This window comes from Apteryx rowi, unplaced genomic scaffold (assembly GCF_003343035.1).
Source record: "Apteryx rowi isolate R43461 unplaced genomic scaffold, aptRow1 scaffold_11, whole genome shotgun sequence".
NCBI classification, from domain to species: domain Eukaryota; kingdom Metazoa; phylum Chordata; class Aves; order Apterygiformes; family Apterygidae; genus Apteryx; species Apteryx rowi.
In genome coordinates, this window is record NW_020447308.1 from 6,083,560 (window position 1) to 6,108,396 (window position 24,837).

The 24,837-nt window shown below is 44.8% G+C and overlaps 3 protein-coding genes across 4 annotated transcripts in view; 1 reads left to right on the top strand and 2 right to left on the bottom strand.

The window, feature by feature from the left end:
* Positions 1-25, bottom strand: part of DPP8 (dipeptidyl peptidase 8) — a 34,380-nt gene extending 34,355 nt beyond the window's left edge. The window contains exon 1 of the mRNA XM_026074029.1: positions 8-25. The gene's annotated coding sequence lies outside the window, so the exon portion shown is untranslated. The remainder of the gene's footprint in view (positions 1-7) is intronic.
* The window catches only part of HACD3 (3-hydroxyacyl-CoA dehydratase 3), a 12,182-nt gene extending 1,169 nt beyond the window's left edge, over positions 1-11,013 (top strand). Inside the window, exons 2-11 of the mRNA XM_026073379.1 lie at positions 526-568; positions 1,392-1,465; positions 3,229-3,393; positions 4,170-4,221; positions 4,615-4,725; positions 5,344-5,471; positions 5,944-6,056; positions 6,604-6,710; positions 7,796-7,927; positions 8,848-11,013. Of these exons, the coding sequence (XP_025929164.1) occupies positions 526-568; positions 1,392-1,465; positions 3,229-3,393; positions 4,170-4,221; positions 4,615-4,725; positions 5,344-5,471; positions 5,944-6,056; positions 6,604-6,710; positions 7,796-7,927; positions 8,848-8,924 (1,002 nt within the window). The 3' untranslated portion in view covers positions 8,925-11,013. The remainder of the gene's footprint in view (positions 1-525; positions 569-1,391; positions 1,466-3,228; positions 3,394-4,169; positions 4,222-4,614; positions 4,726-5,343; positions 5,472-5,943; positions 6,057-6,603; positions 6,711-7,795; positions 7,928-8,847) is intronic.
* Positions 11,014-11,110: 97 nt separating this feature from the next.
* Positions 11,111-24,558, bottom strand: INTS14 (integrator complex subunit 14). 2 transcript variants are annotated; one of them, XM_026074356.1, is made up of 12 exons: positions 24,546-24,558; positions 23,842-24,109; positions 22,118-22,225; positions 20,058-20,213; positions 18,665-18,783; positions 18,083-18,225; positions 15,711-15,803; positions 13,980-14,124; positions 13,609-13,742; positions 13,386-13,504; positions 12,960-13,025; positions 11,116-11,955 (listed from the first exon to the last, which is right to left on the bottom strand). In XM_026074356.1, exons 2-12 carry the CDS (start codon positions 24,061-24,063, stop codon positions 11,704-11,706), a joined length of 1,557 nt encoding a protein of 518 aa, XP_025930141.1. In that variant the 5' UTR covers positions 24,064-24,109; positions 24,546-24,558; the 3' UTR covers positions 11,116-11,703. The 2 variants fall into 2 exon arrangements, with proteins under 2 accessions (XP_025930132.1, XP_025930141.1); XM_026074347.1 differs by lacking the exons at positions 15,711-15,803; positions 24,546-24,558 and having other exon boundaries at positions 11,111-11,955.
* Between the last annotated feature and the right edge of the window lie 279 nt (positions 24,559-24,837).

A 24,837-nucleotide genomic window follows, 5' to 3' on the forward strand; every position in this document is an offset into this window, starting at 1 on the left:
CACCAACCTGGGGTGGCTGCATCTGGAGCAGGTGCATTGCCGGTGTCGGGGTGGCTGCACCCATGGCGGGTGCGTTAGCGCTGCCACTTCGCTCCCGTTGGGTTGCCCCGACCCGGGGTGTTTCCCAGGTTCCCCGCACCCAGGCTGGTTTGCGCTTCCCCGCTCCAGGCCTTGCCGTCAGCTCGGCCCGTCGCGCCGCTCTCCCCGCCGTTGGGGCGAAGCGTCGCCCGTGGGAGCGATGCCCGAGCGGGGCGGCTCGGGGTGGCCGTGCCTTCCCGTGCTCTTCCACGCCACTGACCTGCTGGCACGGCCCCGGCACCCGTGTCCTTTGCCCCCGGCGCCTTGGCCATCGCAGGGGCAAAAGCAGCTGGCCCCGGACGGAGGCAGCTCCCCGGCGGCCCCGAGCCGGATTTGGGGCACTGGAGCAGGTGGCGGGTCCCTTCCCGGTGGGACCGCAGCCCCCGGCTCCCTTGGACCTTCTCCGGCCGCTGGAACCRTCGCCTGAAACTGCTTCTTCTTCCCCAGAACCCAGACATCACCATCACCGACAACGTGCTTTATTTCAAAGGTAGGCGGCTGTTTTAAGGTTATTTTCTTGCTCCCGAGGGGTGCCGGGTGCCCCAGCAACGTGGGGTCCCGTTGACCTCCTTGGTGGGAACGGGTGAGCTCCGCTCCGGCCTCGGATCCCGAAATGCACCCGTGCGCGATCCCGGCTTGTATCGAGCGCTCGTAGTGACAGCAGGTCATGTCTTATCTAACAAAAAAAAAGAAAAAAACACTCCTCATATTCAAATGTCGGTGAAACGTCCCTGTGTTCGCTGCCTGCCCCCCTCGGCCGAACCCCGGCGATAACCCGCAGCGATTTTCCTTCTGCAAAGACCTTGTTTGCAAGCGTTATCRAACGTCTGCGTCGGGACCTAGCGCTCGATTTGAAAGGTAAAGCAGATCCTCCCTGCAAGGGGGGCTGTTCCGGCCGAGCGGCTCCCGGTCGCGGCGCCCTCCGGCTCGCTGGTCGAGGCAGCGCCGAGGACGCGCCGTGGCTATTTTTCGCGTTTTATTCGCGTTTTTGGCCGTTTTCTTTTTAAATGCAGGTGCAACATCTAACAAACGCGGGCGAGCCGCAGCCGAGGCCATTTGATCGGGCGTCGCTCTGAAACGCCTTCGGCCTCGGCTCGGCTTACAGCGGCTCCCCGTGAAAGGCCGGAAGCGAAACCGGGCGCTCCGGGTTTCGGAGCCCTGCCGGGGATCGGAGCCGCGTGAGCAGGCGGCGAGCGGATCCGCCTGCCTTCGCGAGGGGGGTCGCGGCCGCTCCGGCCCCGTTGGCTCGCGCCCCCGCGTGTAACAGGTTGCTCGCCCGGGCCCCGCGCTGACCGGTGACTCTTGCCTTTCAGCTCAGGGACACGGTGCCAAGGGGGACAACATCTACGAGTTCCAGATCGAGTTCCTAGAACCAGTTGAGCCTAAAGTAGGTATTTTTTTTTTTCCTCCTCGAACTTTTACTTTTTCTTTGTAATTCTCAAAAAACATGAAAGCGAAGTGCCTGTGCCTCAGAGCTCACGACGGGCTGTTTTAGATCTCCCTGGCGAGTGCTGCCTGTGGCTGCTCTTCATCCCCGYGCTCAGCCTCCACCCTGCTTTAATGCAAATCACCTCACCGGAGCTAACGCTCGTTTGAGTAAGCTTTAATAAAAACAGGGCTCTCCATTCATCGCAGGTGTTGTACAATAGCTGCAACTTTTTAAAGGGTTTGATCAAAGCAGCAAAAGAGTGGGAGAATCTGGCAGTGCTTTGGTACAACCTTGATGGTTGAGGAGGGGATTGCCGTGTTGCCAAGTGTTTCCTGGGTTTTTTTTGTGGCCGGACAAAAAGAAAGTCCTGAAAACTGGCGCTTCTGGCTTGCGCAAATTCCTTAGGTTGCCGGTACAAACATGTGGCAGCTCCTGCTGTGAAATTCCTCCTGCTGCCTTAATTCCCGTTGTAGCACAGGAGGAGCGAGCTTTGCTGGAAGAGCAGCCGGGCGCCTGCCTTGCTCGCAGGTGGCCCTAAAGTCTGTCTTTACCCCTCAAAGCTGTGAGGGGCTTGGGAAGACCCTGGGCTCTGCTGCCCATGGAGGATTTGTCCTGCCGCTGCCTGGCTGCCTCTCGGGATAGCTGCAACGAGCCCGGGAGCCACGGGTTCAGCTCTGCTTCTCCAGCGGGGCAGGAGGCCGTGTCCTCCGTGCAACACGGCCAGGGGCCGGAGGGATGAAGCGCTGGGGTCCGATCCTCCAGAAACTGATGCTGAGCTGACACTTCCCTGGAGAAGAGCTTGACGGGCGGTCGGTGACCGCTGCTGGCAGATCTGCAGAGGGTCAGAGAAGGGCAGGAGCTCCAAGACCGGTTGAGAYGCAGGTTTGGAGTGGAGTGACAAACTGCCCTGGACCTTTTGACCCGCGAAAGCTGTGTAACCCCAGGTGGGGGGACTGGGAGGTGTCGCAGCCCRGGTGGTCCTCTCCTAGCTTTGGTCTGCACCGCGAGGGCCTCTCGGGTCCTGCTGGCACCAGGTTGGCCACCAGTGAGAGATGGAGCTCCTGACAGGCGAGGACTGAGCATTAGCAGTAAGTTATAGCCGTAGCCTTCTAGTGTCCTGGGGGTGGCCCGGGCAGCCTTGACGGAGAGCAGCGCTGGCGTCACACGCTCAGCCAAGGATGTGGGTCACGGCTCTTCTGCATCCGTTTCGGCCGTGTTGGAGAGGCGGTTTTGTGCAGAGGACCCTGGCGTAGGCTCGAGGAGAGGAGGGCTCCGACGGTGGCAGCAAGGGTGGGCACCCAAGGAGATGGTGCTGAGCGCTGTAAGGGTGGAGAGGAGTTTGGGGCTGCTGTTAGGCAGAGGGTGGCTGTGGTGGGGAACCTTCCTGGGGCGGCGGTGACCACTGCCAGGTCCACCAGCTGCCTTCTGTGCCACCAGCTATTAGGTGAGGTTCGCCAGCAGTAGAAACGTCAGCTCGCCGCTCTCTCCAAGCATCTCCAAACGCTCTTYGCCCTTCCTCTCACAGCTGCCACGTGAGGTCCCATTTTTTGGACATGTACCTGTGGCTGATGCTAGTGTCATTTTTACCGCTGGCTAGAGGAGAAAGTGGGTGGCTCACAGTATTAAAAGCAAGAAGGTCTAAAGCYGAAATTGTGGGTTCGACCAAGCAAGGCCAGTGTCTCAGGGCTTCTGCTGACGTACGTTCCTGTGTCTGCCCTCAGCCCCGGTACAAGGTGACTCAAAGGCAGCTCAACATCACTGTGCAGAAAAAGGAGAGCAGCTGGTGGGAGAGACTCACCAGGCAGGAGAAGCGCCCGCTCTTCCTGGCGCCTGACTTCGATCGCTGGTTGGACGAGTCGGACGCCGAGATGGAGCTCAGGGAGAAGGTCAGTCCTGCGGGCTCGGGCCGCCAGCCGCGGAGCAGCGGCGGTTCCCGCGCGGTGGACGCGTGCCCCGGGGCTGTCTAGCGCGCTGACTGTCACTGCTGTCTCATACAGGTGCCGCTGGAGCCGGTTAAAGACTCGAGCTCTAGGCAGGGAGTCGGGAATAGGCACGTTTCTGGTTGAAAAAGAGCGGCAGCTGCGATCCGGGCCGGCAGCCCGCGCTCTGTGTGTCCTGATCCGCATCCACGCGCCCTAGGGAGGCGCGGAGCTGCCAGGCGTGGGCCCCGCTCGTCGGGAAAGCGGGGGGTTTCGCGGGCTGTACCCGCGTGGGCGCTGCGTCCCCAGCCCTGGCTGCGCCTCCCTGCCGCGGGGTCGGACTCGACCGCTCCGGCGGCGGCGGCAGCGAGCTCGGGCTGGGGGTCTCGGTTCCCTTCGGGCCGCCAGTGGGTCGTGAAGCGTTTTGAGGAACAGTTCTGAGAAACGGTGATAATTGGGGATTAACGGAGAAAACGACTGGCTTTATCACCATAAGCACCAAATTTCTAGAAGAAAATGCATAGCAAAGGAAAGGTGGGATAATTAGTTCACAGCCTCTAGCTCTTATAGTACCGTTCTTTCTGGATGAGAAATCTGCTTCATTTTATGGAGGTGAAAATTTAAACCCTCTAGCGACTGGCTGCTTCTCTGAGTTTTAACCCCCCTAGCTTTGCAGCAGGATAGTTAACAAATCACTTGCTAATTACAGTAACACTYTCTAAAACCTTATCCCTCGTCTTCAGGAAGAAGAAAAGATGAACAAAATGAAAATAGAATCCAGAGTCCCAAAAGACCGTAAGTAGCCATATCTTCGTAGTGTGTGAAATGGGGTGTAGAAAACTCTCGTCGCTCTCTTGTGTGAGCCTCAGCTCTTGCGGGTCGATTTGACTGGCCCCGTGCATCTGGGAGGGGAATCTCTGTGTTATGAACTATTTAGAAATTTAATAAAACTGGACTGCAGTTTCTAAGGGATTTAAAAATCTGTCTAGCAAAAGTTTAGTTCTATCAGATGATGTTAAAAGCAAGCAGAACCCACGATATACACAGCAACCCTCTTCTCACGATCCGGCTTCCCTCATTAGCCGTAGGGACACGGAGACACGGGCAGCTGTGCTCTTGCGGCTGTACCCTTTGCAGGAGGGGCACCACYGTATTCTGCTCACCCGATGTGTTTGTTATTGATTGTAGCTTTCAAACACCTGAAGAAAGGATACTTAATCATGTATAATCTTGTACAGTTTTTGGGATTCTCTTGGATTTTTGTGAACATGACAGTACGACTGTTCATCCTGGGAAAAGGCAAGTAATAAGCACTGTTTTATTCATACTGGGGTTTTTTGTTTTGCTTTTAATGCTGTTTTTAATACTTTCTAAATAGTGAAATCTAAAGACATACTTAGGAAACAGTAAGTGCATCACTGAAACACACAACAAAAGCCTCCCAAAAGTCATCGCAATGTCAAGGATAGGGAAATACTCTGCTCTTGTAAATGACAGTTGCAGATTCTGATGAGCGATACTCGCTGTACTCTGCCAAGATTTCATTTAAAGAAATCAGTTGGAGGAAAATGTCTCATTTACTGCAATATTAATATTAGTATTATTGAGAAAGTACTGGCTAGAATATTATGGTTTTTGAAGATGCTTCATTCTGTTGAGGTACAGAGCTATCTTTTTTTCTTTTTTGTAAAGTTATTACTGAAATAGTTCTTGATCTTTGTGTGTGATACAAAACATTTGAGCATTGCTTCTGACCTGTGACTTCAAGATAAAATCAGTAACAGAGTTACCTGTGTAATTACGCATAATTTTTTTTCAAATACAAATAGAGCCCTGTTGTCAAGAGCTGTGCATTTCAGCCAGCTTCCTGGGCTTTAAAATCCGTTTGTCCTTCAGATGGTTCCCTGTGTCTTTCAGACTCCTTCTACGACACGTTTCACACCATCGCTGACATGATGTATTTCTGCCAGACCCTGGCATTAATGGAGATCTTGAATTCGCTGATAGGACTAGTCAGATCACCGCTGATACCTGCTGTAATCCAGGTAATAGTTTAAGATTCTTCTCCTTGTTCTTCCCATGTTTAAAGTAAATCTGTATTTTACATAATAGCGTGTAGACTCTCCTAAAATAAGTGATACAACCTCACTGGCACTGCCGTAGGGAATATCTTAAGCAGCAGGAATCCCTGCTTCCCCAGCCTTAGTCGTGGCACTGTCTTGTCTTCTTCCGTGGCCTAGCTGAGAGGCTTTAGGACAACAAGGARGAGGCAGCTGATGAAAACAATGTGTTTTTGATTTGCTTCCAGTTCCCCTTTTATTCTGGTTGTTGTGTGTAAAAGTGCAGCTGAACTATTTATGACCAGGTCCCTTGGATTGGACCTAAACGTGCAAAATGTGCCTAGTGGATGTTTCAGGCTTGAAGAGTGCTCATGCTGCGTATTTTTGACAGCAAGGACTTGCTCTTTCTTTTGATGAACAGTGTGACTATTTACTCCTTGATTTGTTTTTTAAACAGGTATTTGGAAGAAACTTTATTTTGTTTGTTGTCCTTGGAAGTTTAGAGGAAATGCAGAGCAAAGCTGTGGTGTTCTTCATATTTTATTTCTGGAGTATCATTGAGCTGTTCAGGTTTGTGGGATTTTCCTCTAGCAGGTGTGCACAGAACAGTTTGGTCCTTCCCAAGAGCTCTTTAAAGAAGATTTTGATCTCGGTACCTTTTGGAAGAGAAATCCCTTGGCACTAGTATATTGTCTCTGGAGAGTAAAATGTCCTTTAGACATCGCCTATCACAGCTTTCCTAGGTTGCTTTATCTACCAACAGCTGTAACAAGTTGGGAGTGTTAAAGATAGCGCTGCCCTTTGAATTTCCATTGCTAAGCTAGCTGCACTATGCTCTGTTTCTCTTCCCCCCCCCCCCCCAAAAAAAAGTATTCTGAAAAGTTTATTAGACAAGTTGGGCAGTTAAAGTCATCCATATGGTCAGAATAATAGCATTAGGTCCGTAAACTCCCAAATAAAAATGTGTCCGTCATCCCTAGGAACAGGTTTTGAATATTCTTGTGTAATTTGGGAATTACGTTGACTAGTCTATACAGCAGATAAATGAAAGACTAATTCTAGTAGCAGTCTCCATTTTAAACAGTATCTCTCTCTTCTCAAACTGAATTGACTCTAGGTATCCCTACTATATGCTTTCGTGCATCGGTATTGAATGGAAACCACTAACCTGGCTCCGCTACACCAGCTGGATCCCTCTCTACCCTTTGGGATGCTTGGCTGAAGGTACGTCCGAGAAAGGCAGCTTAATGCTTGGAGAGGTTAAAGCTGTGCAAATAACTGAATTTTTGGTCTGGCTGCTGGACTAAAAATAATAGAACAACGGATAAATGGAAATTTGCTTTGAGCTGAACCAAAGGTGAGCGTTTTTGTCTTCCTCGCTGAATGAAACTTATCTTTTCGATTTGACGTGAACAGAGGTCTTCCTTTCGGGCGCTGGGGAGGAGAGTAAAGGYGACAAAAGGTCGGCTGGACGACGCGACCCGGCGTGGGCTGCGTGCCACGCGAGGGGCGCAGGAAGAGCACGTTCACTTCTCTCCGCTGATCCAAAGCGTTTGCTTTTGCGTGCTAGGCCTGAGTTGATCAGTCTAGTGCTCACAGACCTTTGCGTTATCTTGTAAACGCATGGTTGGGACGGGCAGGAGCAGGTTATTCCTCCGAAAGCAGCAAAGCCTGGTCTGAGAAAGGCCTGGCGCTTGCCGGGTGGGCTCTGTTCCCTCTCCGCTTGGAGAGCGACTGCTCGGTGGAAGCTGCAGGCCCCCAGTCGTCTTGCTGTACCTCCCCTGGAAAGGAGGCGGTTTTACACTGATCTCTTCTCGCTGAACAGGTCAGGGTTTTTTTTTTTTCTTTTTTTTTTTTTTAAAGAAGCATGTCCCTGCCTAGCTTCTAGTTGTAGGAAATCTGTTTTAATYATGCCTGTCAGAACCCGTCTCTGAGCCAGGAGTAGGCTTGTGCATTGCCCAACTCCCAGCATGGGAAAGACTGCGCCTGTTCCGTTGCTGTGGGTGTTTCTACCTGGTAAATGTTGCTGGCTCAGGCCCTGCAGGCAAGATAGTTGTGTATGAGAACAGTGTCTCACACGGGCAAGCTTGCTGTGCTGGAGATTCCTATAGCTAAACCGCTATACTGCCTGAGCTAGCTGCTTTCCATCATACTGCACGTTTAAAAAACAGCTTAAAAAATGGTTCATATGTAATGAAAATAGTTAACGAGAGCTAGAACATAAGGGAACACCTTGAAAAAGTTGGTGTGGGCTGGGCAAGTGTATATTTTACCTGTGTTTTATAATCATGGTGGTCTTCTGCTTTCAGCTGTCTGTATCGTTCAATCCATTCCAATCTTCAGTGAAACAGGGAAATTTAGTCTGGCATTGCCAAATCCACTGAACGTCACAATCCAGTTTTCATTCTTGCTTCAAGTATACCTTATAGCCTTATTTTTAGGTAAGATATTTAATTGTATTTCTCACTATTGAAATAAAAAGGCCAGTTTCTTCTGAATATATATATATATATATATATATATTTTCCTAAGCAATTTAAATTCCTGTATCTCTGGGATCATGGCAACACAAAATTGTTCAAGCTTAAGCTGGCTTTATCCTTGTTGCTTGTTTATGTAAACTTGCCAGGGGTAGGGGGGAATACAGCTATAATTAGAATTGGTTAGCCCCCAAGTAGGGGACCTTAGTAATGAGTTAGCATCATTACCTACAGATCACTTGGGTTAAAAGAATAATTGTTTAAATGTTTTATAGCCTCTGCATACTTAGTTTTCCACTTCACATGGTATTTGAGCTTCAGAATGATTTAGCTGAAATCTAAATATAGTTCCAAACTAAAGCAGTGTTTAACTGAACTGCATTATAAGCACTAGTGCAACATGAAGACATGTTTTTCCAGGAAACTATATAGGAGGCTTTTTAGATAGTAGTACATTTAAAGAAGAACGGTGCTTCATTGATTCACATTTGGTTTCTTCTGTTCTCGTATTTCTGAACATAAGATAACATTTTACTATGCATACTCATCTCAGAAATTGCTTAAAGAATAAATTGTGATTCAGTCTGAAATACCTGTTGGATCCTTTCCCATCTCTGCACGGCTGGTGTTGCAACTTCAAAAGGGACAAAGCAACCTTTGAGCAGCCCCACAGTACCAAACCACCCGAGCAGCAACTCCAGCCTCCCCCAGCAAGAAAATACTTGCATTAGCTTTCAAAGCTCTACATGCCCTTAAACTGTTGTGGGGGTGAGGGGCTGCAATTGCTTGCCCTGCCTATTTCCTGAATTTTAATCTGGTACAGCCTTCTAGCGTTAATAAGATGCAATAACGTCCTGCTTAAACACTTCATTCTTTTTCAGGGCTATTTGTAAACTTCCGTCATCTCTACAAGCAAAGGAGAAAGCACCTTGGACCAAAGAAGAGAAAGATGAAGTAAAGGAGGACTGCAATGCTTTCTTATCTAACTTATCTCAGTGATAAGATAAGCCTCTAATTCTTATGGTTTTACCCACTGCAATGTAAAGAATTTTGTAAAGTTAAATCATATTAGATTTCATAGTGAATTCAGGTAACATTCCCATATACTGTATTTTGTTCCATTCCAATCATATGTATGCATGGCATTTATCACTGAACAGAAACGTTTAAACTTGTGTCCCATCAACTACCATATTAGAAAGAAATCCTATTATCTGCATATAATATGCTTATAAACAGTGGAGCAGCACTAAATAGAAATAGTGTTTATCTTTTAATTGGATATTTGCTCTTTCAATATTGCATGCAGATAGGGCTTCTGATGTTGGGATATAGTATTAGCTGGCCCATGCTGTTCTCAGGGTGCCATTTCGATGGCAGGAGGAACAGAGTCTGAGACCACTATGAACAGTGTTCGGCTGTTTATTAATGGTTGGGGCTTTTATTGAAGCATGCTGCTGCTGTTAAATTTAACTGGAAGTACTGATGTCAGGTTAGATGCTACTAACTTGCTCTGTTTCCAGTTTAGTCTTAACAGAATAGGAGCACTATGTGGACCTCCCCAACACCTGCTTAGCAGGATAAATCCTACCCAGGCATTAGGGAAAGGAAGCTGCCAGCCTGTCACATGGCCAGAAGTGCTTTCCTCATTGATAATGCAAGCACTGAAATATAGCAAAACAAGAAAACATGGCTATGAGCTTACTCTTAGCATCTAAACCCCAGCAGAACTCGATCCACTGATGCAGAAGGAGACACATTTCATGAGAATGGGAGAAACACAAACCTGGAACTGTCCCAGGAGGCAGGTCCCCTCTGCTCCTTCCTGTCAGGGCTGTAGCTCCTGTATTTATAGCCTGCTGAAAGGCAGTGAGGATTGTTTTTCTACTTCCTAAATTTAGGAGTGTAGCTGAGAAATTGGCATGTATGCTTTGTTAGACAGCCCCTGATGAATGGAGTGGTGGGTCTAATAAACCATGGATTGTTTTGATATCATGTACCAAATCTTAGCAAGGGAGATCCCACGCAGGGCTTGACGGGACCCTTTTCCCTCTGTTTGCTTTAAACAACCAAAAGAAAGAGAAACCTCCCCTTGCCCCCGCAATGTTCTAGGTCATCTGTTTTCTCATGTTGAAACACTTGTTTCAATTGACTTCTTTTCAAGATGTGCTTCCTCACACCTAGCTTCTCCTAGTTGATTCTAGATCCCTCTGGCCTCCTTAATCCAGTTTAGAAAAAGTATAATAAGCTTGTTCTAAAACTATGTTGTGGTAGAACAGGCTGCATCATGACTGCCATTGACCCCAGGGCAATGCAAAGCAATGCCAGCAAAGCAACGCCAGCAATCCAGAACAGGCACTGAAGTTGAGATTAGCTTAGTGCCATCTTACTGTTTTTTTTTTTTTTTTTTAACTGTAAAACAATGTGAATCCTACAGAAAATTAAGTACTTTTGATGCTTAAAAGTAACAAACAGCTTACTATTCATGACCAGGCCCCAGTGATTGTTACTGTGAAGAAAGAAATTATGCCATAAGGAGATTTTAACAACTAGTACAAGCTCCATGCTGCATTTCACAAACGTTTTTTGTCAACAAGTAGCATGATGCAGTTGCTTTTTAGAGACTTCACTCAAGGGCTTACTCTCAAAGGAGAGTGCAGATAGGTTCACTCAGAAGAGCTGAGCATTACTTACACAGTCACTTACTGTTTCACCACAGTGCACACTGTACTTATGTATGTTTGAAGTATGTCAAGGGACCGAATAGTTGCGCATTGGAACAGCAGGGATCACTTTCATACTTTAATTTCTCCACTGGGCATTTAAAATTCTGTTATAAAATCCATATGTACTCATACGTGATACTTCTCAGTGAAACTGTGGTACCTGGTGTGAGCTGTCACAGATCTTACACTACTGAGTTCATTAGAAACATATTCTTTCTGAAGGACTATTAATAAAGATTTACAACCAAATTTTGTTTCAGTTTAGTTGTTTATACAACTTCCTATACTAAGGGAAAGAACAATTCAGCTGTCATGATAAACTGCTGGGACTTGGCCTTCACTGGGTAGTTTTAGAACTGTGACATTAAGCATACACACAGCGAAGTTGCCATGAAAATGGAATGAAAACAACTAAGTATTCATTAAGAATTACTCTTTATTAATATTACACAAATAAAAAACTGCCTTTTCAAAAGATTACGTTACTTCCACAAGCATAAGCACTGCAATGCAAGTGCTTATGTTCATTACTGCAGTACAGACTAACTTTCAAGTCAGGCATAACATTAGTGATGTCACCCTGAAGTTATCTGTGTATGATTTTGCACAGTGATTCTCACACATTCTTTGGACAATTCAAATCCAAGTGTAAAACAGTAGTAGCTGCCTTTTTGGACACTTTTACCAGTGAATTCATTTAGTAACCATGTTTTGGGGAGGCCAAAAGCCACAAGCAGTATTTTCTTTCTCTTTCCTCACATGTACTAAATAACTTCCACCCATTATCCAACACCATATTTGACTCTGGGACACTTAACAGCATGGTTTCCAGGTCTGACTAAAACCACCACAAATTAGCTAAGTTTATTCAGAGAGCACTGATGCAAATAAGGGACCCTGTTTGCATAGGAAGGTTTCCAAACGGTAATTAAACAGGTCCCAGAAGTAAAGAGGACAAGATAATTTGAACCACTTGAGTCTTCATTTATAGGAGTTTCCAAAATGGAGACTTCACATTCTTTCAGTGCTGCTACCGGAAAAGTCTGTCTGCAGAGGAGCAATGTTATGATCATARGCAGCATATTCTGATGCCCCAGTACTTGCCACCTTGAGCTGCTGAGCAGCATGTGTGAGCTGAAACGCTGCATCGGGATGAGCGGTGTCCGGAAGCAGGGTGCACTCCCGCTCCAGCATGTCTGCCACACCTTTCAAGAGGTCCAAAAAGCCAAAGGCCAGAGCTGCCTTTCGTAAACGGTTAAGTTCCTGCAAGGAAGGAAAATTCCTTTTAAAGCCACTGTGAGGCTTTACATCATAAACTTTTTTTWAATTTTTTTAAATGTAAACTTGTTCACTTACGGGAAAATAACTTGAGCTATCTGTAGAACTGCTGGAAACTGCTCAGCTGCTCATGAGCTGAAAATGCTTCAGGGCACAGTGACATACAGTAACATTACGGTGACAGAGCTAAGCAGTGCTGGTTTTCCCTTGCTCCCTTCCTGGACACCCTCTAATTCTCCCTTATCCCTTTGTGCATTCAGCTCTGTGCCTGCCTGTTCTGCCTGTGTCCCAACTGGGGTTAGCCTCCAACTTGGACTTTATTGACTGCTGACTTTAACCACAGTGTCTAGCAAAATTTATATATATATWAATTTTTCTTCATTGTAAACTTATGACAATGGCCTGTGTGCATTTAGACATCGTATTCATTCTTAAAGTCTCTGAGGGTTAYAGTAATAAACTGCTTCAGTACTAAGCTTACAAGAGGAACAACAATTGCCTCCAGCTACAGTCTAAATTATGGAGTGTTATGATATGGCCAAATTTGCCTGGAATTTTGTGTTTCTCTGCTTCACTGGTAGGAAAAACATAGGAGACAGTTGCAGTGCAATGTTTATGACACAGAATGACATCTGTGTCCTGATTCTGGTCTGATCCCTCAGTTTATTTCTGCCCAGACAACAGTATAAAATCTGCAAATAAATTCACCACAGATGTAGCAGGGATCATGAGAGACACCTGTAAACATGACACTTCTTTGCCACCTTGCCACAGAATGTGATGGTGGGAAACCAGACCCCCTGCCTCACCTTAGCTAGTCTGTAAAATGGACCATTCAGGTGCCTCCTTCCTTACAGGACAATGTGTGCTTTTGCAAAGCCCTACAAGCTCTGCACAGGACATCCTACAGAAACAGACAGTATGCGCTCCTCTCTCAGATGCATCACTGTCACTATGGATCAAACTTGCGCTGGCCTGTAACATCTTACTTTATAGAATGTTTGCGTCTTCTCGGGGAGCTTCCTTGCATTTCTCAAGATCTTCTGTACATCTGTCTGCAGAAAAGAAAAAAAGATATTGGCAACTGTTAGGGAATCTGCAGAAAAGAATCCTCAACTATTTATTGATAAATAATCCTCATCATTAACAGGACTGCAACTCGTGGAGGCTAAAACATAAAACGGTAATTACACTAAATCCAATAAACTAAGCCAGATGCTACACTAGAGACATAGCTTTCATTAAATAAACTATGCTTTCTGATTGCATTTTAATCATGACACTTTAAAGAGGCAGCATTTATAAAAATAAAAGAAAAGCAATTACGTTAAATGGACAGACACAGGCTCCACTTCACTGTGAGACAGATACTGCTGACTCAAGTAAAGCATCAAGTCCAAAGCCTGTATCATTACCTGGAGGCCACTTGGTTTAATCCATACAGTAACATTCTGTGCATAACTGCGCTTGTTTTTGGGTTGCAAGGGGAAAGGGCTCTTATTGTCATCCTCTCCATAAGGATTTTCTTTTGCATCTGGGAGGGATGGAAAAGAAATTTAATAAATAAGACCTGGCAAGGTCATTCATGCAAGAAAACAGTGAATGCACAACAGGTATTCAAAAGAGTGTGACTAGTACCTGAAATAGGTCCAAGCTGTGCCATCTTCCCCAGCCATGGAAGGGGCTCAGGACCAGGTTCAAAGAGTGACATCATGAGGTTTGATTTCTTCTTACTATCAGCTTGTGAATAGAGCATTCCATACCACTCTGGCCTATTGAAAAGAGCAAATCCCAAAGGCTGAAAAGTGCCTACCCCTCTTTGCCTAGAATTTGCCTTCCTCCCACTGTGTGGAGGCTATTGTTTTCATTATTTGCAATTTATACTGGCAGATACATATCCACATAATAAAAATCCACAGCTTTGTCTAGCAATGCAGAGTTCTGTACAGAGTAAAGTCTGAATCAGCAAAGAAAAAGGGATTTTTTCAGGCAGACATCCAGCTCCATACCCCAACTGGACGACAGCCACCATGCCCTCCACTTTCAGGCTCCCATGTAACAAAACACAGAAGTTGGGGATTTTCCCAGCGATCTGATTAGCTGAATTTTCATCTTCAGTGTCATCCGTTATCCCAGGTCCCACCTCATCACCTTCTGGAGAAGAAGAAAAGAAAACCAAGGGGCAGCATGGGAGTAAATTCAAACATACTATTTCTATTTCCATCACACTTATCAACCTGTGTCTTCTGTAATGCAAGAGTTTCCAGCACCAAGCAGCATTCTGCCATGCAACTTTTTTCATGCTTGTCTGTTTTCCTTCCTTCAGAAAAGGCTCTGGATGTGAGAGCTGGCGGTATTTTAATATTATACTTTCTGAACACAACCACCAGCTTTTCTCACAGCAGCAAGGGCTGAAGAGACTACTGTATCCCAACCTCCCAGCCACCGGGCTGCAGGTCTCTGATCTGCTCACTGAGCTCTTTGTATAATCACTCCCTAGCCTGTGTCAGTCGAAATGAGTCGGGTTAACAAAGACCCACTATTTAAACTAACCCAACTCATTTTCAGTGAGCAAGCAAACCTGAGGGGGGAGGTAATCCCACATGAGGGAGCAATAAAAGGCAGCCCCAGAGGTGGCAGTGAGTGGCAAACCCTCCAGCTGCAGCTGGGTAAGGCTGAATCACAACAGCCCTGTTAGAGAAGCCAAGCTTCAGGTAATCCTCCTGTAGAATGAACAGCTGCTAAATGAACTGTAGGGGCAAAGTGGCATTATAATGTTATAGAATTATTCTATTGTTCCCTATTCACAAAACTTCACAGAGTTATCCATTGTGCAGGAAAACCCTCAGCTTTGAAGAAACTAGCAGTGAAATAAAAAGGCACCAATATTTTGGCAATGACCACATGGCTGCTTCTGAACCAAAAGCATTCTGAATTTCAAGTCCTCTCCTCACATGTTCCTACGCACTTTGTCATCATTATGACAAACTTAGTATGTTTTAGCAGCTGGAATGCAGCTGTGATTTAACTGCCAATATCTTCTAAGGTGAAAGGCCTAGCAGGATAAGAGGGCTAATACAGAGATGAAAACACATCCGGCACTTTCAATCTTCTTCACCAAGAGGTATCTCAGTTTCTCTTTGTGCCACTCCAAAGCCAGGACAAAAGGAAAGGGAAGTCCTTCTTAACACACGCCGAGGCACACTAGCAGATGCAAGTCAAGAACATACTCACCCATCCTCAAAGCCTAGAGCAGTTATTTAGGTATATACATATGTATATATATATACACCTGGCCCCAATGAGCAGCAACTAATGCACTGAACTGAGCAATCTAGTTGTTATTAACACCAGATTTTTTACAACAACAAATCTTTCCAAGAAAGAAATTGGAAGCAGGCATTAAGTATTCATCGTGCACCACATATTTCCTGGCCTATAACTATTTTTAGCTCTAAGTTTAGCAAGTTCTATTAATAACGATGCTATAAGGACACTGTTTCCTCTATCATTTCTTTTTTTTCTGTACAGATGAACTTTTCAAAGAACATATCATTTAGAAAAAGTAAGTAAAGAGCTTGTGTTCAAGGTTTTGATTTTCATGTAACTACGCAAACATGTCTTCAGAGATATCTGACCTTCAGAAGAAGCATAAAACCTTTGCTTCTAATCTAAACCACCACAGCCATTGGAGGGGAAGCTTAAAGCAGTGTTTGCTACAAGAAACAAAACTTGCTCACCTCTGTTAAGTGCAATGGGCAATACCAAGTGTCTGGATAAGACAGGAGGGCTAGAAATGTCAGCTATATCTACAAAACCAACAATTTCTAGATCTGTAGGGAGACAAGAGGTTTAAGTCAGTTTTCAAAATAGCTGAAATGTATTCAGAGTCAATTTAGTATTACCACTTCTTACACCACTCTAAGTTTTCTGAAGCAGTGACTAGACTACAACAGAGCCCCAACCTTGTYTGGGGTCTCTAGGTGTTATTGAAACCCAAACATTCATACACAGTACCATGACACTTCAAGATGAGAATGTAATTTCCATCAGACACATAATGCTATCCACCAACTGTGTTTCTGGATACATAGGGAATCATGCACATTGTTTTTACACTGTACCCAATTGCCTTTTTATAAATTCAAAAGGAGAGAAAATACAGGTTCTCTATAAGGATAAAAAGGTGTAGATGGACTAAACCAAATCTACCGGCTTTGAACTGGCACCACAGAATCTGCAGGAATTCCCATCAATTCTCTCACAAGGTTAGCCCTAAGGGGCCCGTTCCCAGGACTGGGAAGACTGACTTGCGGTTCTTCAGTTTTATACACCCTCAAGCAGTTCAAATGCAGCTCCATCGCATAAGAAGTGGTGGGTGTTTACTGGTACCAGATTGAGGCAGCCCAGCCCTGTCATCCATACCCAGCCTTGCCCCATTATATCAGCTGCAGTGAAATCCATGAAAGCAAATGTCATCTCCTCCTTGTGTTCCACTCCTAGAGCTCCCCCACTTCTTAGCTGCAAGGAACCAGGAAGCACAGCCTTCTCCTTGACAGCCCAAGCAAAGGACCTGGCCCAAAGGCAATTCAGTTGATTTTTACCCATAGCTGAATAAAGAACACTTGATTAAAGCCATAGAGGAATTCAGGGACCGAGTGCATCATATACTGCATTTTAATGCACATAGAACAAAATCTCTTTCATGCCAAATTCATATCTTTGGAATGACAGGAGGAGTTCCAACATTAAGTTCAACGGAAAGCCTCCCTCCTCAAGACAGACTTCATGCTCTTTTTCTTTGCTTTTGCTGTTTTGGCACAGACACATTCAAACCTATTTAAACAGTATGCAGCTGCAAATAAAAAGTGGCATTACAGTGTGATCCACCCCAAGTGAAAAATGCTTTTCTCTTGCATATTAAAAAAAAAAAAAACACCAAACCAAGACAATCACGATGGCAGTAATTTATGGGTTAGAGTTCACTTCCTTGCAATTCCTTTTGCCACTATCGTGTACTTATTCACATGCAAGCTGTGCACCTGTTGTTGAAGAACACAAGAAGTCTGCAGGGCATATCCAGGAAATTAAGTTACTAGTAGAAGTAAAAGCTCAAGGAGAGGCATCATCGGTTATCCAGAGGCATACAGTCTAATGAAGTCACTCTCTTCGCACTACACAGACAGCACAAAGCCCTCAGGAACTCCCATCAACTCTCTTGCAGACTTAGCCACACCGAGGTGTCACCAACACTAAGGATGTCAGCCTTTGGCTCAAGAGCCACAGCACTCTACCACCAGATTGGAAAGAACAAAAACAAAATGCATGTGGCCAAGTGCACTGCAGAGATGCCGAGAGTAATTCTGATGCTACAATTCAAATTCACTCTCTAGGGCAAAGCAGTGAAGGTCAGTGTACTCTCTCTCTAAGAGCTGTACCTAGCCATTTGCAAGTCACAGGCATAGACTAGCTAGACTACTTTCCATGCACAGGTGCAGTATCCAGCAAAGGGAGGGCTGAGAAAGGTTTTCTTTGCACAGTAATTTTTTAAAATAATTTAATATTGGTGAGAAGTGCCAGAATGACAGACACAAACAATACAGACACAGACTTTTTAAAATCTCCAGCTTTACCCACACTACCTCACCAACATTTCTCAATCCCACCTCTAGTGTAATCCTCAAAGAGACCACCAGAAAGATGCCAGTTTATCTCATCTGAGAGCATGGGGTCTTTTTGTGAAAGGCAATCCTAACATCAAATGCAGCCCATTCTCAAACACACCACTCCTATACTCCATGAAGCTTATGAGGGCAATCTTGGAGAGCARCCCATGGCTGTCTTCCACAGTCCCTACCCCTAGAAATTGGCACTTAGGGCTCTGAGAGTGCCTCTACCTTACTCCAGTCCTTTCACCAGGTACATGTGGCTGAAACAGGATGAGATTCTTGTCCCATGGTGCCACATATACCAAGCAATTACACTGGTGGTGACTGTGTTCCTTGCAGGTCAGAGAGCAAGTGGATGAAATAGTAACTACACAGGATAAGAGTTGGCAGTGAAACAGTAAAAATCAAATGGATTTAAGTAAAAAACAAAGAAGATGTGTTACCTGTATTAATTGCTTTAGGGATGGGGTCTATTTCCTCATCTATAATGAAAGGTTCTGGTCTGGGAAATACTTGCACATCAGATGTTAAGTGGCCACACTTAAGAACAGCGTGGAATGGTGTATAAGCCACGTCTATTAGCTTTCTAGAACATGATCAGTTATAATTAGGGAAAAAATAATACATATCAAATGAAAGTTATTTAAGTTTGTCTAAAGCACACTAAGCTCCCAAAACTTTATTCTTCTGTTTTAACTACAGTTAAWTCAATAGTTCTAGCATTGCCAAATTATGACACAAAGCAGCACATTATCATACTGATGGCRAATTAACATCAATTCTAGAAATTAGTATCTCCTATCACCCAATCATAACAGATGTTATGGTTTAGCTACAGAACTATTAAAATAAATCTTGACCTTAACCAGTGAAGGTCAAGATTAAAATACAGTTAACATGATAATTGACTAAAAGAAAAAAAAGATTAATCATATATATAATTGGATTTTTTGTTCTATTTGTTTTCCTTTACAGATACTAACTGAAAACCTTCACAATGGCATGTTATCCACACATCTACTAACCCAAACATAGACTGCACATTCTTCAAGCAAAGAGGTCCATCGATAGTAAAAATCTGCCCTTCTCCATTGTTTAAATCTATGAGCCGTTCCAGACAGTCCAAGGAATCTGTGCTCTGAAGCTGCACAAAAATAAAGTGAAATGTTTTTGTTAAGCTTTGTCTTTACTCTCCTCTTCTTAAATAGCATGAGTTACAGAAAATCTACACAACACAGCAAAAAGTCTGACTGGATRCTATCACGATTTTTCATCATCTTACTTCTTTCTAAATAAACCAATATTCTTTTTCTCTCAGGAAACGTACTCCTAACGTTACATTTGTATTAGCCCAGAGACAGTACTTGGCCCAGTAACAAATAATACACTGCTTTATCATGTTAGATTCTGCTCTGAAGGCAGATTCAAGCAATCAGTAATCTCAGAAGCTCTCAAGTCTTCAAGAGTACAGGAATGCCTTAAATAACATAATATTTTATTGGTAATTGTAAGTTTCCAGCTCCTTTAGAATAATGTAATCTTTAAGAGGCAAGGCAGATATAATTCCCTTTGAGTAGCATGGTTGTGAAAGCACTTAAACTTATCAGTAATAAAAGATTTACTTTAAACATTTTCCCAGTTATTCTGATTTGTAAACAACAYTTTAACTCATCAGCTTAGTCAAGAGGATCAGCCCTGACAGAGACCTTGAAGCTGAAATATCTATTGCCTGTCTAAGTAGAAAATCCTTCTGCCCATGATGAAAAAATGTAGGTGTCAAGGTAAAAGTGATACTATTAATAAAATCTAATTTAAGGAACTTCAGTCTATATAAGCTTCGTTTTAAACATTTTTATTCAACAGAATTTTAAATACTGCCACGATCTTTAAAGACGRTACTGAGATTTTCAAAGGTACCTGAAGAGAACGAAAACAGTCACCTTTCCTTCAAAATGGACAGAAGTTGTTTGAACACTCCATCTCAGAGACTTAGTTCAGCTCATTCACATTTCTAAATAAAGTTGCTGTTGTTTTAGGTGTTGAGTATCTTTGAAACAGAAGTCATTTACTTAAGAATTTAACTGTACATTAAGAAAAGCCCACAAAAATGTTTGAGGTAATTAATGCAGTAAAGGTATCAATACAAATAGTGAAATGAAAATTATATAAAGTTCCCCAGGGATAAACTGTCATGATTTATAAAGACCTGGAACCTCATAATCTAAGCACAACAATAAACTTTAAAAAAGATACTACAGTTAAATTTCACCAAATAATTAACACTAAGTCCACAACGTCAACTAAGCACTAAAATTAAGCACAAGAACGTCAAAGTAAGTTTTGTGATGCACATGTGATCCGATAAGAACATTAATTATCCAGTATAACAAAAAAGAAAGTATATGTTAAAGACATCACCTCCTCCAGATTTGCCATGCACATGACATATAACTTGGACGGGAAAGGGAAAGGCAGTGGAAATCGGTTGCTTTCACTTCGCTGGTTGTGAGTAGCTAGCGAGTGCCGTAGGGAGCCTCTGCCAATCCCTAAGCAGCCATCAGTGACAAGAACAACCTTGAATGAAAAATGATAGATTAGCATTTTCAAATAAAGATATGTTTCCACCTGCAGAGAGCAACTATGCACCAACACTAGTCTTTCTAGCAGCATGCATTTCTGTACTGAAAATCCCTGCTCACACTGGCATTTCCTCCACTGAGCTAGATGAAGGATTGTAAGCAATGTCTTCAGAACTAAGCACATAAATGAAAAATTACAGATTTAACCATTACAATTTAAATTACAAGCACAATAAATATGCATTTTGTTGTAATTAGGCAATTGCACTAGAATTTAAATTCCATAGCCATAAACATATCATGCTGTGCATAAACATGGCCATTTTTAAGTGTACACTAGAAGTGCAGTGACTACACAGCCAGAAAAGCTGACGGACTTGAGAACCTTGGGAATTAAGTTGCAAAATAAAGCAAACTACGATCATTTCTTTGCAGAATCTGGACAGCAGTCCAAATCTTACTACAAACTACAGAAGCCATACAAAGACTAACATTAATTACCTTAATTCTTTGCTAACAAATACAGTTGCAGTGCATTCACATTTTGCAACAAAACTATTAAAACAAAATATACATTTTTCCATTCAATTACATGTCCAAAGTCACTCTCTGTAGAAACCTGCCCTGAYAGGTTGCATTAAATAATGGAATTATTTACATTTGCTGGAATTATTTAATGGAATTATTTAATTTGATGATTTAATTTACATTTAGTCATTTCTAGTATAGCAAAATAGCTGTTCTTTCAACATCGTACAGCAACAGCAGGCATTATTTTTTCYGAGAAGGGAGGAAAATAAAATCCAGCTGAAACTAATGCATATCCATTACATCCAGATTTTTATTTTCTCCTAATCTCAATCTATCTCTTTTGCAGTCTCTTCAGTAATTGTGTTTGAACTGTTACCAGCAATATTCTTTACTATTACAAGATTACACGCAATACATTTCCCAYTGCCTTTCATCATTCAATAACCTGATGTTCTAGTACAATGGCCTATGATATAAATGAGAGATCAAACTGTTGAGATCTAATCTATGCTTGGTTTTTACATCTGTCTAGTACTTCACTTTGAATGTCTGCTTTTTCAAGGTGCCTTTTATTCTGGCTAGACTATGAAGCATTTTGTCTAGACAAAGAACTGATTTTCTTTTGTCTCCTTATGGAATATTGTTTGAGAGATGTTCCTAGCTCAATGAGCTGCAAAATTACTGAACTTAAATCCTAACCCAAAGAGCAGCAGGCTCTTCGTGTCTCAAAAACTGAGGGTTAAAAGCAGACTTTGCCCTAAGAAGCAGCAAATTCAGAAGGCTGAGAGCTGCAATGACTGAATGGAGTATGCAAGCAGATGCATGCAAAATGACTCATAAGGGAAAGAAGACAGATCAAAATACACTCAGTAGTCAGCCTTGCTGCTGCTTGAGACCTGGGACTGTTGTGGGGTCTGGAGATCATCAGGTGCTGCAGGGTAAAGGTTACTGCATGTGTGACTACAGCCTTTCCAAGCTGGCTGAGGTTCCTAGAGCAGTAGATTGCACTCAGGTCAAACATCAGGCATCCAAAAAGATACTTCCGGGAAAAATTTGCTAACATGCAGGTGCACAAGGAGAGCATCACTGATATGCAACATCCCCAAACACTTCTCTCTCCACTACAGTAACACATTCGGACAGAAAACCATCCAGGTTTTTGCTGTTTAGTATTTTAATAGAGCACCTTCTCCTGTTCATATCCTAGAGCATATCCAAAATACTAGTTCTTTAACTTCCTGTAGCACCAGCATACCTGAGAGTATTCAAAAAGTCTCAAAACACATTTACATTTCTTTCTGAAATTTACAGGGATTACTAAGTATACGCTAGATCCTGAGTATAGTGAACATCAGCAACCAGTCATACCTGGCAAGGAATTGCTGCACCCCATTCCTGCTGGACAATATTGCAAACCCCAAGCAGCGCTGATTCTAAACATGTTTTGTCATAATCATCCATGTTACTTAGGGCTTCCTGTAAAAACAAATAGTACAATAACTGCTAGGTGAAATATCGCTATCAGGAAACACAGAACAGTCATTCACAATTCTGTGGTAAGTAAATACGTTTGTTTTGCATTATACCACACTGCAAAGTGCYGTGTTCTTATATATGGCCTGCAAGGTGAAAAAACGATAGGATAAAGTAGTGAAAGGTATCATGAGACAAGCATGAAAGCTGATTTTGAAGAAACTATAGTGTGAACACAGCTCTTCAAGGAAAAAAGCAACATCCATTACAGATCTCCAAGAAACAATAAAGTCAAAATCTGAAGCAATGCCTAATGTAAAACAAACTATCTATTTCCATTTCTGTTCCAGAATATGAGAGAAACACAACACTTTGCCTTCCTGGAGAACATTCCAGCCAAACAGCTCCAAATACACTGCAAACAACCACCACCTCATTGCTCAAACCGAGTCGTATTTGCTTTTTGCATATTAGTCCACCGAAGGGACCGGGAGCATGTGACATTTCAGAGCATAATGTTTGGTGGCCTCACAATACAGCTCCGTGGAATTCAGCTTAGAAAAACCTCCCAGGTGTCACAACAATTTTAACTTTTTGGAGATTCAGGAAGTAGGCCACAAGGAGCTTATCTCACAAAAACTCTTTGGCAGAGAGAGTAACAGAATCCCAAACTCTCATATCCACCTCCTGTGCCTTTAACCATAAATTAGTTTTTCCTCCTTAAAATGAACACTTCACACTGCTTTAACACAGCATTGTAAGAAGGGTGCAACTGTAAAACTGACGTGCTGGAGGAGCTTGGTTGGACTCTTTCCTTTCAGAGATTCCCAAAGCAAAATCTTAAGGAGGAAAGAGATATAAACAAAAGAGAACGCACTGGCATTCTTCTAGTAAAATGAAACCGTAACAGAAAATATCTTTTAAAATATGTTTGTCCCATGACTGACAAACCTAAAACATGGTGCCCTGTGACCACGACATGTCATTTCTTCTTGACCCTATAAATGATAATCTGATAAATATGTGCAACTTTTACTGGGTCCAGAGACTTTGAGCGCCTAACAGCATTCATAAGAAACTTCCCTCTCAGCCTCTCTCCATTTACCCCCCCACACACTTCCCACAACATCTGCAAGACCTGAAACCCTTTTATTCTCATTCTCACCCTACTTCAACTGTTACCCACTGTAAAACACATCTTCCCTCTACCAAATCGCTTCATTCAAAACCTTTCTAAATGCTTGTCTGCTGCATCATTTATCAAGATCAAATCAACAACTAGAGACAAAAACGCGAATGTCCCAGAACCACCAGRATTTGTAAAAGCTTCATCGGGCAGCCCTGTCATCCTGCCTGTCTCCAGCTCCGCTTTTAAGTTAATTAACCACGTTTCAGAGGTCATCTGCAAAGGCACTGATTTTGGAGGTAGTACAACGCATCAAACACATTGGTTTCACCTACCTTTAAAATACGGATAAAACATTCAATTCAAGATGCTCTTACAACGCACTGCGCGCGGGACGATACGAAATCCCGCAATTTCCCTACGATCACGAAGCACGAACAGCCCTGAACATCAGCAGCCGACCGACGTGGGGTTTCACAACCCCAACCCCTACCTGCAGCGTGTTGTAGTCTCTCGTGAAGGGCACCATCAGCTCCCAGAGCGACGAGAACACCACCAGGGCCGTGAACTCCAGCTTGTAGTTGGTCGCCATGTGCTCGAAGAGCATGGTGAGGCCGTGGACAGCCAGGTGCTTCCGCTGATACTCCTCGGAGCCCTCCACCGAGACGGGCCGCGTCATGGASAGCGACACGTCCATCACCACCACCGTCGGCATGGTCACCCTTCTCCTCCCGGTTATCGAGGCGGAGGAGAACAATTCACTGCACCGAGAGGGGGCAAGAAAAAAGGCGGCAAAGGATTAGCGAGGCTGCAGCCACAGGGAGCGACACGTCGCGCCCCGACCGCCGGCCCCAAGCCCTGCGGGGCGGCGGGGGGCTAAGGCCGCGCCGGGGAACAAGCTGAATTAACGCTTCGTCTCCCTGCCACCCAAGCGGGATTTGGCAGGGGTTAAGCCGGAATATGCACTTAAGGAAGAAGCAAGCTCCGCTCCCGAGCGGCCCAGCAGAGACCGGCGGAGCGCGGTGCCGCGAAACGGCGCGCGCGGCCTGGGCTGGGCTGGGCGCTGAGGGGGCCCCGGGGGCGCGGAGAGACCCTGCGGCGGGCCCCGGCCGGGGGAGCCGCCCCTGCTGCGGCCCGCTCCCCGCAGCCGCCGCCGGGGGAAGAGCGCGGGGTGCCGCGGCCCGGCGCCCGCCTCACCCGCCGCCATGAGTCCGCCCGCGAAAGCGGCCCCCGGAACGGCGCGGCCGCGCGCGAAGGGGCCGGGCCGGGCCGCCGCCTCCTTCTCTGCCTCCCGCCATCAGCCTCACCAGGCTCGGGGAAAGCAGGGTTTTAATTCAAAGCGCCCAGGCGGTGCCGCTCCGAAGGCAGCGGGTGACAAGCCGGAGRGGCCCTGCGGCGGCGGGGCGAGCTCCCCGCCATGCCGGCCCACGCGCCCGGAGCGACCCGAAGCTGGCGGGCGCCGGCCTCGCRCTGCGCGTTGGTGGAGCGG